Raw genomic sequence first — 13775 nt, 5'->3', positions numbered from 1 at the left:
AACTGTAGAAATAATGTTTGGGGTCAAAGGTCAAACGTCCATTTTTTCTCTGATTCAACGTATTTTTTTATCCGATACCGGTAATTTTACGCGGATGTATTGAGAGGTATCTGATGTCAAAGTCAGTTGCACGCGAGTGCAGTTGTTTTGCACGTCGTGAGCTATAATTGCACGCCAGGAATTCTTATTTGCACGCGGGAATTTCTGATTGCACGCCCGATTTCTCGTTCAAAAAGGCCATGAAATCCAGACTGGTCTCCGGGTATAACATGTAAATCTTATCCTATTTCTAAAGCTTCTGCGTCTAAAAATTAATAAAAACTATATAAATTTGCAAATGGTGTTGTAATTCAGTAATATCATACCTCTTTGTATATAATTTTGATTTGTTTGTTACCTAATTAGGCACATAGACACATTTTTACTTGGTGAAAATGAATACCGGATTCTTGATTCTTTATTTAGTATCATTGCTTGACAATGTTTTCATCTTCTCAGAATATTTTAGATATAGTATTAAACGGACAAATAATCATGTTGCCTACTATTAAGGGGTCGTTACTAACTTTATTTTTACTCACTATTTGTAACCTTTTATGTGAGATATCGGCAGAAGCAAAATTCAATGACATTCGGTGTCGCTGCACTTGCAAACAACTTATTGCTCTCAATATTCCGAGAAAGGTTTATACAAAAGATGCAGTTCAAGAAAAATGTAACTGTTTAGATGTTGTCGTTCCGGAATTGAATTGGGCAAATATATCTGGCGTAATGCTGGAACAATACTGCCTCTTGTGTCAGTGTAAATATGAAGTACGAAGCACTAAGACTATGGAGGTTGTTGTCCTGATGTATCTGATTTTAATTGGAATATTATTCTCATATTTGGCAATTGTTGGATTAGTTGATTTTATCGGTAAAAAGCGGAATCGAGAACAAGGAGTTGAAACTCAGAATTTAGTCAGTGAAGATCGACCCTCGACTTCATCTGAAACTGCCGAAAATATGCGCTTTCGCAGCCATCGGAGGCAGCATAGTTCTACAAGTTCTATGATGATGAATCGACTAACAAACGCACAAGTAGAGTGGAAGCGACAACTAAAAAGCCAACGGGATAAAGTCTTTGAGAGTAGAAATATTCTGCAATAATGGGAAAAGATTGCACGAATTCCTCGCCGATGAAAGGATGAATTGATTGGATTTTCTTTGCCTCTACAACACAAAAATAATCCAAACTACTTGAGATTGATATTAGAAAGTGGTTCCTCATACTCATTTTTCTATTTTTCACAATATGTGTATGCAAGTCTAGGTAATAAAGGCTTGTGTTAGAATCCAAATCAATTAGCCGACACCTCTTTGTTACCCCCTATTTTTTGCATCGGACTGTTTAGTAATTCTCGACCCGGTGACGAGACTATAGACTCACTTACTATCATATGATTAAGCCCTCTTTTTCTGGACTAAAATGAAGATCATATTAAAGCAATTCTATAAAACCTCAGTCTTAAGGTCTAGTTTACTTTTGTTACGTAGGAAGCCAATTCGGGACAACCAACATGCTCTTTTTATACTGCATCGAATTCTTGGCCATATTGAATACTTTATTTAGAAACCTAAAACTTCTCTAGGTTTTTTACTAGGAACTTAGACTTGCAGTTTTTTTGTGATTCCTGTGCACAAGTTATTCGTGATTAATTTTTTTTGTTTTTGTTTTGTGCAATAGTCAACTTATTTTAGCAGCAAGTTTTAGTTTGTGTTTCAGTCAAGATAGTTATCCAAGATTATACCAATAAACAGTATTTCCTGGTTATTAAGTCGCTTCTCTCGACCCAATTTTTTGACCTGATTTTAGGGGGGGCTGTCTTATTGGGCGGCTATTATTTTATTTTTTCTTGCTTCTTGGAGTCTTTTTTTACGCACATAAAATTATTAGTGCATATTGTTGCTAACTAACCAACAGAGAAGCAATTTCACTGTCCGTTTTTATTGGAGCTTATATGGAAAACAAACACTTAAAAATCATTATGTGAGTAACAAGTGTCAGTGGCTGTCTGCTACTCTTCTATCTCTAATCTAATTTCTCGTGAGGGCAATCTTGTTTTGATTAAACCTGAATTGAAAGCTATTTCACCTTTGGGAATCAATGATGCTTGAATAGTTTCTGGGTCATTACTTCCTGGGGTCAAATCTTGTGTAAAAAAAATAAAACATAATATATTTTATATTTGAACCATGCAGAAAATACTTTATCAGTGTATTCAAAATTTCTCTCTCTGTTGTGATGTGATATTATAGCAATTTATTACTTATTTAGATCAAAGTAATATCTAAATTTTCTAATCTATCTTTTGGTATCGCATTGGAAATATGGATTTGAAAGACGTAAAGTTTGGAGATGAAATGAAGGATGAGTTTCTCTTGGATAAATCATGTGCTTTTGTGAACCATGGATCTTATGGGCCAACTCCTAAGAGAGTGGTGGAACAGAAAGTCAAGTAAGTTCTCATTTTTGAATATTGGGATTTATCAGTTATTAGTGTTCACTTTTTCATAATGCTAAAAATACACTGTGCATACACAATGTAAAAAAGGCATTTCAGGATGACGGTCAACACAAAATTAGTAATATTGGTTATCAAGCAACGGTGCCGTAATATATGATTAAACTATGATATTATCAAAACTCTCATTTATGCTGAAATACATGATATTGACTGAAATAATTTTGCATACTCAAAGACAGTAATTTTATGTAATATTATTTATTGATATCCTTGTAGAATAGAATTTTAAATCTATATGAAAAGCCTTGCCACTCAATTGTAACTCAGTTAAATGTATATTAATAATGTACAGGATTTTCATATTTTTACTGGGGGGAGAGATAAGCCCATAAAGCAACGGGCAAACAGCGGCTCACGAGCCGCATGTGACTCGCCAGGGTTTTTATGCGGCTCTTCTCGCTAGCAATAGTAATATATTATCCAAATTTAACTATGAGAAACTGTAGCGCAACAGTTTTTAAATCATTATGCGGTTGAACGAAGTTTTCTACTATGATTAAGACAAATTCTGTTTTAGTATGAAAATCGTAGCGTGGAATTTAATTTAAATCGGTCAAACGACTAATCTTACGTTCTAATATTATTAATTTCAAAAATTATGCGGCTCTCACATATTTCTGACTTGCTACATGCGGCTCTTATACTAAAAAATTTTGCCCACCCCTGCCATAAAGCCTAATTGTGCAGAGTATTATTAATTAAGATGCCAGGACAGGTATTAGGAGATAGGTAACAAGTAGTTTATCATTTCAATTGCCTGGTATTTTGAACCACTAACTAGCATAACAGTAATCTGTAGTTTACCACCATGGCATCCGAACCTGATAAATCATCTTAACCCTGTGAGCTCCTGATAAATCATCTTAACCCTGTGAGCTCCTATCCCCCAAGCCAGGGGTGGGCAAATTACGCCTGCAGGCCAGATCTGGCCCACCGAAATGTTTCATCCAGGTCCAGTGTGGGCTGCTGAAATTATAACTATAGTTTTATGGATATAAATTCTGTTAAAAATCTAGATGAAAATAACATCATAATGACGCTGATAGTTACATTCTGCTTAATATTATTATACAAACAGTAGCCTAGCTGACAGACAAGTAGTTGTAAGTAAACTGTTTTTATTCATAGTTTTTCATAATAGGCCTCTGGCCCAGTAACCAAGTCTGTTATCTGTAGCAGACTCACTCAGAAAAGTAATTGCCCACCCCTGCACCAAGCAAATAATTTAAGTAAACCATTGTATAAGTACAATTCTCTCTGACAGGGTGACTCAAAAAAGAGAACTTATAAATTTTGAAGGATATTTATTTAACATTTGATTTCTGTTTGTGTATGATTGTATCCAAAAGTTTTAGTAATCTAGGACTGTTTGAAATTTATGTTCTCTCTAGAACAGTTGTTCTCTTTTTAATTTTTTAATCCTCGCCCCCTTTTAATGACTTGTCAAGTCTTGTGCCCCACCTCGAAAATAACTAGCTGACAATAAGCTACATATAACAGATAGTAAGGCGAAAGTATGTTTTATTCGAAAAACATGTTGAAAATACGTGGATGGAATCACAATCTCTAACCAAAGAGTAAAAGAATGTAAATATCCAAATTAAAGGGGGCAATATCGAATCGAACAAATATTTTAATTTTTAATTAGCGCTCCCTCAAAATATTATCCATGGCCCCCTTGTGGGGCGCGCCTCATCATTTGAGAACCCCTGCTCTAGAATATTTTCCAGATGACTTGGGTTCTGTTTTTTTTGGACCATCCTATGACACTATCAACTTATTTCAGGTTCATATATGAGCAAGAAGCGCAGCCCGACCTCTGGTTCCGATTCAACCTGGAAAAATACTACGATGCTTCTCTCACAGCTGCTGCGGAATTTCTTGGAGTTAATAAATCGAACTTGGTGCTTGTTGACAATGTGACTACAGGTTTGAAGTTTGCAAATGTCAAATATTAGGCCGATTTTATCGCAACTTAAACGGCTTACTCCACCATCAAGTCCATGCTTCCGAAAACAAAAATAACTAACTAATCCCATACCCGACATGGACAGATAACCGGACGAGAGGCCGTGGTTCGCCATATGGTTAAGCCGTCTTACCAACTTTCCTCTCCCCCGGGATAAATATGTAAATCCTATCTTAACCAAATTTTGATGTTTCAGCTAAGAATAACTCAACGACATTGTTGAGATTAGAATTAAATTTAGTAGGTTCAGAGCAAAATTTGCACCAACTGTCTTACCCTTAGCTGAGTGTTAGAAAACTATTTTAATTTATTATTATTTCTCAGGCATCAACACTGTGGTGAAATGCTTGAAATTTGAGCCAGGAGATCAGATATTGATCCATACTCACACTTACAATGCAGTTAAGAATATCGCTGACGAACAAGAGGACTTTATCAAAGGTAAGAAGAAGTACTGTTATTGCGCACTATGTGTGACAAGAATGTCGAAATCGAACTGTAAAATAATAGGGTGTCCACAAATTATAAAATTGCAAAGGGAATTTACTGATGCTATATCGTTTTGGCCCTCACAGTTGTATTAAATGAAGTAAAAATACTTGAACAATTACTGAATAAAAAACAACAAACCTGGTTAAGATATATTGAGAACTTCATAACTTTTGTTACTTGATAACAAAATTGAGACTTGTAAAAGGGACTTTATGGACACCCTGTATATTTGAATACCACAGTCAAAGAATCTGATTATTAGTGTTTATTAGAATATCGGGACTTTGGTATACGGTCTTAGCAGTTATGTGATCTCTGTGATAGGAACTGAAATCCATGAGGATGTTTTTATGCAATTTTGGGAACTCCAGAAAAATGTGCATCAAGATGGTGCACAACCTGAACATAGTATGTGTACCAGGTTAGGGTTCAGGTTGTGCGCCATCTTGGTGCACATACTTCGGGGGCGCCCAATTTCGATCATGTTAAGCAAGTGGGATTACGAACCAAAGTGGTTTTATAACGTTGAAACCACATACCAAAGTGGCACGAATATTGTTTATCTTGCACACAATTTTGTTGCCTATGTCGGGACTTTTCATCGACTTTTCAATTTAATGTTATAGCTCGTATGCTTATCTCGAATCCTTAAATTTCTTTCCAAACAGGTGTTAAAGTTGTCACTGCTGAAATCCCACTTCCCATAAAATCTGAGGATGATTTGGTAGATGTTTTCCGCAAAGCATTGGATGAAAATCCTAAGATCAAACTTGCAGTTCTGGGTGAGTTTACGGCATGTTCATTGTCGATATTATCACAAAAAAGGCCTATATCATTTTCCCAACCACTACTTACTTATTCAAGTCTTATTTGACTTGCACTTTTGAGTGCTTAATGTGTACTTTCCAACAAGCCATCAGTGGGCATCGGAGGTGCGTTGGTTTGTTGTCATGACTACATTTATTTGAATGGATCGAGTACATAAAATGTATGATAGATTTTTCAAAATTTACCTGCATGTAAAGTGTTAATTTGAAACATTGAAATACCAGAACTTATCAGCCCGAATTTACTGTATGTTTGTATATACCAGTTGCTCTTAAACCGTAGAGCGTAGACAATTTTTTGAGGGGTCGTGAAGCAAAATAAAAATATTTGTCAGATTTGATCTTGCCGGGCTTATTTTGAATATTTACATTTCTTTATTGTTTAGAAATTTCAGAGAGCTGTTGTGCCTTTTATTTTTCTTATTATCTGCTAGATTACTCTCGCCTTTCTATCTGTTATTGGTAGCTTATTCTTAGCTAGTTATTTTTGAGGTGAGACGTGAAACTTGACAAATTCCAAAAAAGGCCCTGGTATATTGTATATACCATTTATCTATTTTAATATTTCAGACCACATAACAAGTCCGTCAGCTATAATATTTCCTGTTGAAAAACTGACCAAGTTATGTCGTGAACGAGGCGTCCTAACATTGATAGATGGCGCTCATGCACCTGGTCAAATAAAACTCAATGTTGCCGAAGTTGGAGCCGACTTTTATTCAGGTAGTTAATCGTTTGCTTGAAATAATATTTCAATATTTTGTCATTCGTTAGGATTCTGACATCGAAAGATTTAGATCAAATGAAATTTTGAATTGAAAAGATGTTTGTAGGAACTCCGATAATCGAAACATTATTTCAAGTTATATGTGCTATAATGGTCTGGTTTTGTCATGAAAATTCGTTTTCCCAGTAGTTATGAGATCGAAAAACAACCGTATATCCTTGTATAAAAACGTTCCTGAAAGGATGAATTTATGAAAATTTGCATATCAGCCGACCCTACAAATTGTAACATGCTGTACAGTTGCCGGTTGCAGAAGAGAATTAATAAAAATGATAACAATTATTGTAATGTTTTACTTTTATTAATAATGGTAAGAAGCCTCTCTAAATCATTCATCCTTCAAATTCATCTTACTTTGAAACTCTTCAATGCAGTTAGAGTTATGCGCATATAAGCCGACCCCTTAGTTTTGCAACTTTAGTTTTGAGTTTTGAACTCTGCTTATATGTGAGGATAAAGGCTAATTAATTGATTGCTCAAAAATATTTTTATCTTTTTTAGCAAACTTTCATAAATGGTGTTACGTGCCTCGTTCATGTGGATTTATTTGGTTTTCTGATGACTTCCACGGCCAGCTACGCCCTCTAGTGACGTCACATGGATACAAACACTCATTGGACGACCAGTTTAACAATCTTGGAACCCGGGATATTTCAAGTTACTTCTGTATTCCCCACGCTCTTAAGTTTTATAAAGAGATTGGTGGCTTGGTGAGAACTTTTATCTTAAATCAAAATTGCATATTCAGCTCAGAAGTGCGCTAGTTTTTATATATACCTATTTACTTCTTTGCTTCGAAGGCCCTGCAAAAGCTACTATTCTTTGTAATATTGTTTCTTTTTTATAAAACATTTATACAGACACTAGTAGGTGTTTGGTGAGGTTATATTTTGGGAGGGCCAAAGTATTTCTGGTTCGGCATTGACTACTCAATTTATTAATCCCTGGGTGGGTCTGGTATAGTTTAGTACCACATCTAGTTGGCCTGGCTCAACAATTTTTGCATATGTCAAACCTAACCCCACCTGACTACGTCACCGAAAAATTACGTCATTTGGACGTCACAGGTGCGTAATAAGACCCAGCAAAGTATGTGGATGGTCGTCCAAAACGCGCAGACGATCACCCAAAATCGAGCAATCTAGTTCTCTCGTTTTTTTGTCACAACGATCACCATAGGAGAGAGATCATCGGCGTTAGAGAGTTCGTTATCGGCAGCGCAGATGCCATTTTGGGCGATTGTAATTATACCTCGGCAAGCCATATCACGTGATGGTGACGTCGTAGTGACGTAATTTTTGGATGGCATAGTCAGGTGGGGTTAGGAATAGCATATGCAAAATTGTATGCTACGCCCACCGGAAGTACTTGTGGTACTAAACTATACTAGACCCGATTTTTGAACTAGGATTACTGTATAATTACATCCAGGACTCTACTTTTTGAATTCCACTGTAGTTAATATTATAATTATGCATTTTTTTGCCTGCCTGTGACACCAGCATACTAAGTCCCATTTCCCAACAAGCTAACTCAGGGGTTCCAAGCCTTTCACAATACACGCCTTCTTTTGTCTTTTTTAGATCTCTTCATCCTCCACGAACCATAAAAACTTCTTCGTTCAATCTTTCATGCAAAATTTCTAGTGATATGTGTGACTTGTATAAAAAAGTATTACAATGATTCTAAATATTAGCAAATAGGACGAAGTAAAATTTCCACCTCTAAAACAATATAATTCTTTAATTCTCTTTGTCTGCTTGAGAAACATTGCACTGCCCAGCAGCAGTTTATTTTTTCCAAGCCACTGAAAATCTATTATACACAAATGGCAAGAAAAAATAGTGAGCACACAGTTCAACAAGGAAAGGGAACTCAGGAAAAACTAGACTACCACAATCTTTAATGCTTCTTAAATTTTATCCTTGTTTTCCAGGAAGCCATTCAAGCTCATGGCAGAGAACTCACCAAATTTGCTGCTAAAATTCTCTGTGAAGCCCTCGGCACAGAAGAGTTAGACATTCCGGATTCCATGAGAGCTCCTTGCATGACAACTATCAGATTGCCTTTGAAAAAACCTGCAAAGTATGTATTGTACATTGTTTTTTTGTACCAATGTGGTTGCGTTGAATATAGATAGTTGTCAAACGGTGGGATGTTGACAGTTTTCTGAGGGAACGTGAAGCTAATTAAAAATCAAAATATTTGGAAGATTGGATCTTGCCCACCCAGTATATTTTACTAGAATTGTTCGACTACAGAATTGTTTAGTATCGAGTCGACTACCGAGGTATCACTGTACGAATATCCACTGCTGTGTAAGAAGGTACTTTATTTTAAATAAATTGCACTTATTGCAATTATTACACTCGGGTGAGATGGTGGTCATGGGCGATACCAAAATAACCAAGTCTACTGCTTCAAATACCAAGCCAGTGCACTTGGATTTAAAAAATTTTTACATTTGAAAACTTTTACATAATTCAGCATTCCAACAGATGCAATAAGCGCTCGCAAAGCAGTTGCACAGTTGCTTGTTAAACTGTACAAAGAAAACGGAATTGTGATCATGCTGGCAAGTTTTAACGGATTTCAGTCAATTCGTGTTTCTGCAAATATTTACAACACAGAGACTGACTATGTTAGAGTCAAAGATACGTTACTTGAAGTTTTATCGAAAATGAAAACTCAGGATTAAATTTGGGTTGGTTTGTTGGGGAATGGATAATTTCGCAACTGAATTATTGTCGGATAATTATTGTCTGATGTGGCATGTGTTAGGAATTGTGAATCACCACAATGCAATTCAAATAGTGCTTTTTCACTATTAGATAAAGGCTCATAGCTGAACATACTATAATATTCACAGTAAAATAGCCCATTTGTGATTCCACAGCCATCATTGGAGCATACATTAATCATGTTTCAGACTTGAAGAAATTTGGGATTTGACGAAAGATTTTTATACAAAATATGGGATGCAGGCATGTTTCAATTATTGCAATGAAACAACATTTCTACGTTTGTCCTTTAATGTGTACAATTCCAAAGCAGACTATGTCGCTATCAAAGAAAGCGTTGTTAAATTTGTTAACGAAGACCTGAAACATTTAAAGCTGTAGAATAAAGTAAATTCAGTATTTTTCAATTCTATGGTGGTGCATGGTGACTTGTTTCTCAACTGAAATTAAAAAACGTATGTGGTGTATTCAAACATGCTACTAATTCAGATTCCCATGCCCGGAAAATATTCATTGACCATTCAATGATTCAAAGTGCTTTTTTTTCATGTGTGTTTGGAAAATTCACAGCAGGAAATTTCGTCGTAGGAAATCTCGCCGCAAGAAATTTCGCCATAGGAAATCTCGTCGCAAGAAATGTCGCCACATAGGAAAATTTGTTGCATGAAAAATTGCCGCAAAAGCATTTTGCTGTAAAACAAGTATTTGTGATAAAAACAGTTATGTTTATAGGGTTAGAGTATGCTCCTGACTAACGAATCTTTTTTTAATAAAACTTAATTGTTTTTGTCACGAATACTCGTTTTACAGCAAAATGCTCTTGCGGCGGATTTTCCTATGCGGCGAGATTTCCTACGCCGAAATTTCCCAGAATCCTTTCCATGCATTCAATTTCTCACGCTGAATAAAAACCATTCTATATGCAGTTACCAAAGCCACCAAGGAAAATTTTCTATTTGGGTATGCTTGGTCAAAGCTGTACGTCATGTTAATTCCATTTTTCGTTGTATACAAATTCCTTCATACACTAAGAAAAACTATTGATTTATTTTTGAATATATCCGATATTTCATACTCAAAATAGTGAATTATTAGGTATTGGCCATCCCTGGTTCAAATTATTCGCTTTGTTAAATTGCCATCTTGTGAGAATGGTATGGTCTGAAATTTTGGATTCGTTATGACATCGGTCATGAAATAGACAGTATACAAAGATAGGTGGGTAAATTTTAATTTTAAAATTTGCTAAAACGTGAGCTAGAAGAGACTAGTTGAGAACTTCTATTCTAGAAGAATTTCACTTTTTTGTATTTTGGTGGCTGCTTGTCTGGAGGCAATTTTTGAATATGAAAAAAAAGTGTTTTGCCAGCCATATCAATCACTTTGGATGGAAGGTATTAATAAGGATTTTAAGAAACAAACTGCACAGAAAAGAATCTTAAACATACACCTCTGCTCAGTTCTTGTTTAACACAAAGTCGACTTATAGATCAATTTGTTTAAAGTACTGCATCAATCGCAAACTTTCTATCAGTAGGTAAAGTTAAAAAGTGCCTCATAAATGTCATTACTTCTATTTTTTCAAATTTTTCCTGAGGGTCATTGTTTGGCCACATATTTTTCAAATAAGTTTGAAAAAATTATGCCTCAACCTACTTCATGCACACTTATAGGAAGCCTTGTTTTCTTGCTACATGTTTTTGCCAAGACCTGCTATGAGCATGACGCCTTCCCACTCACTGTCTGTGATATGATTTGTCAAAATGTTCAAGTAATTTCGTATACTGTCTTGCATTGCATGTATCATAATAATTTATGAATTAGGCTTCATAGTCTATTGATTATGGTGTCCTGCTCATGTATCTTATTCAACGTATATATCTTAATGCAGTAATAATAACAAGCATTATTTTAATAACAAATTCTTCTTTGAAGTTCAAAAATGAGCCATAACTCAAAAAAAATCAAGATAAATGGCAATTTCATTTTTTGTTGCATACTAAGGATAGAACATTTCGAAAATACCTTGAAATTTATTTTGAAAAAATCTCATTTTTAAATAAACTCTATAGTGAAATTCTGAAATTCAAAATTTTTGACTATTAGGTACCTATTTTATAACAGTGATTTGAAAGGTTGAATACTACAACATATTTTATATTATTCCTGGAAAATGGATACTGCATGGATTTTAGAACTTCATAATGTGAAATTAATTTTCACTTTCGTAATTAATAATCCTGGCCCTCACCTTTAATATGCATGAATCATTGTTTTTTAATTGTAAAGGGTTTCTTTTATTCTCTTTTCTCATCTCTGAATAACCTGTTTTTAATAGATGTTGGACCAACCATCTAATAAGAATCTTACGAAAAAGCCTAAAAAATGTCTAAAATTCATCTGTTATGAAGTCATGCCATTCAAATCTGCTTTGTCATTCGGTATAGTTTTAAAAGCATCAATTAGAGGAACCCTCATCAATCTTTATCTTCGAATTATAGAGTCCAAATTGAACCTAGAAAACTAGACAATAAATACATTTGCTTCTTTGCTCTAAACAAGGATTTAGATAAGCAACCTTCTGAAGCTGAATCTTTCCATTTATCATATCAAAGCTCACCTTATTTCTCCCACTATGGGTTACACGGGGCTAAAACCTGGGGTAGTTGATCTTTCTGCTATCAATAAGGTCTCAATTTAAATCAGTGGTTCTCGAACTTTTTAAGCCGCGCTCCTTTTTTAGAATTTGTCAAGTCTTGCGCCCCACCTGAAAAATACTAGCTAACGATAAGCTTCAAATATCAGATAGTAAGGCGATAGTATGTTTTATTCAAAAACACGTTGAAAATATGGATGAAACACAAATAACCAAAATAAAAGAATCTAAATATCCAAAATAAGGCGAGCAAGATCAAATCTAACCTATTTATATTTCCAATTAACTTACGTCCCCTCAAAAAATTGTGGCCCATCGTTTGAGAACAACTGATTTAAATCATCCCAGTTCTTCAACATGAAAATTTTTTTATTAAATAAATTTAAACTAATAATATTATTTTTATTTTTTAGGCTCACTGAAGCAGACGTGATGACTAAAGACATCTTCAAATTTCACAAAACCCAAGTTACAATTTCAGTTTATAACGACCAATTTAGAATCCGTCCCACAATCAATATATATAATAGTGAAAATGATTTGATGCAGCTAAAAAATGCTGTGGTAACATATTTGAATGAAAATTATGCCGATTATATTGAATATAAATTGCCTTGTAATTAGAAAGGTGTAATGTTATAACAGGGTATATCATTTTAACTGGGGACCTGTTAGTTCCAAATATACCCAATTTTGGTGCTTGAAATTTATGGTGAAAATTATTGTTTGCGTATTTGCCTTTAATTGTTTTTTGTATAGCAGCCGCTTGAATCTGAGATGATTAAAAGATTTTTCAAAGTGGTGGTTAAATGAAATTTAGAATTTCACTGTTTTTTTTAACTAATAAAATTAACTCTTGTGCTGTTTCATATATGGTTTAACTGTTTAATATATTAATTTATAAAGTCCGAGCTAAACTTCAATATTTAGGAATAATAATTTCTTCCCCAGAGTAAACTCTTTACTCTACATTGGTTGACAGCCCTTTGATATTTGTTGAGTAGTGCCTATGTATATTTTACTTTTGATCAAGTGCCTTTTAAGACTTTGTGATTATAACTTGAATCAGACTTTTGCATGTATTGTGATTTCTGTGAGCCAGGGTTGGTGTCCATAAAGTCTTGTCACAATTTCCATTTCGTTATGAAGTCATTTCTTGATATATGTCAACCATTTTATTAACACTCGCAACCTTTGTCGGCATCGCCAATATAAGGCTGACAAATCAAACCCTGTTACGAAAATTCTTTTTCGTTATATCAATGATTTCTGTAAGTGTAAAAAATATATGAAAACCTGTAACTGCATTTTCATAATGGACTGAAATTTCACCCAATATTCACTATGCATATTCAAATACTGTCTTCTCCCGTGTGGAAATGAGCAAATCTACGAGATTTTTTAATAAAGACAAACTTAGTTGTAGCATATTCCTTTTTTCATTTCAAACTATCCCATTTCTGCATAAATTGCACTAAATATAATACAGCTATCACCAATTTGCCTCATTACATTTATTCTATTAATTATACCCACAGTGTATCATATATAGTCGATTATTAATAAATATTGTTACTGAGTATATATTTCTATGGTTTTAATTATGTTAATGCAATTGCTTTTGTGCAGTGAAAGAACAAATCAATTCTATTTCATATTCTGATAATACAAAAATATGCATGTGCAATTATTAATAGCAGGTGAAAATTAAATTAAAAATGCTATGCTAATATGCT

The 13775-nt window shown here is 34.4% G+C and overlaps 2 protein-coding genes across 3 annotated transcripts; both read left to right on the top strand.

The window, feature by feature from the left end:
• Window positions 1–360: 360 nt before the first annotated feature.
• Window positions 361–2323, top strand: LOC120332686 (proton-transporting V-type ATPase complex assembly regulator TMEM9-like). Its single transcript, XM_039399990.2, has one exon. It carries the CDS (start codon window positions 481–483, stop codon window positions 1147–1149), a length of 669 nt encoding a protein of 222 aa, XP_039255924.2. The 5' UTR covers window positions 361–480; the 3' UTR covers window positions 1150–2323.
• A 23-nt stretch (window positions 2324–2346) lies between these two features.
• On the top strand, window positions 2347–13773 carry LOC120332696 (uncharacterized). Of its 2 annotated transcripts, XM_039400009.2 has the most exons (9): window positions 2347–2498; window positions 4354–4496; window positions 4861–4977; window positions 5697–5810; window positions 6426–6578; window positions 7144–7352; window positions 8579–8727; window positions 9572–9770; window positions 12453–12586. In XM_039400009.2, the coding sequence occupies exons 1-8, from the start codon at window positions 2371–2373 to the stop codon at window positions 9762–9764; spliced, it is 1206 nt and encodes a 401-aa protein (XP_039255943.2). In that variant the 5' UTR covers window positions 2347–2370; the 3' UTR covers window positions 9765–9770; window positions 12453–12586. The 2 variants fall into 2 exon arrangements, with proteins under 2 accessions (XP_039255943.2, XP_039255935.2); XM_039400001.2 differs by lacking the exon at window positions 9572–9770 and having other exon boundaries at window positions 12453–13773.
• The last annotated feature ends 2 nt before the right edge of the window (window positions 13774–13775 follow it).

The sequence above is a fragment of the Styela clava genome, chromosome 5, assembly GCF_964204865.1.
Source record: "Styela clava chromosome 5, kaStyClav1.hap1.2, whole genome shotgun sequence".
Classification (NCBI taxonomy): domain Eukaryota; kingdom Metazoa; phylum Chordata; class Ascidiacea; order Stolidobranchia; family Styelidae; genus Styela; species Styela clava.
The sequence above is the reverse complement of the archived record's forward strand: the minus strand, read 5'-3'. Positions and strand labels throughout refer to the sequence as shown.

Coding starts and splice junctions, on each gene's coding strand:
- LOC120332686 (XM_039399990.2), top strand. CDS start 481: ATGTTTTCATCTTCTCAGAATATTTTAGATATAGTATTAAACGGACAA.
- LOC120332696 (XM_039400001.2), top strand. CDS start 2,371: ATGGATTTGAAAGACGTAAAGTTTGGAGATGAAATGAAGGATGAGTTT. Junction 4,497..4,860: donor TGTTGACAATGTGACTACAG/GTTTGAAGTTTG, acceptor ATTATTTCTCAG/GCATCAACACTGTGGTGAAA. Junction 7,353..8,578: donor ATAAAGAGATTGGTGGCTTG/GTGAGAACTTTT, acceptor CTTGTTTTCCAG/GAAGCCATTCAAGCTCATGG.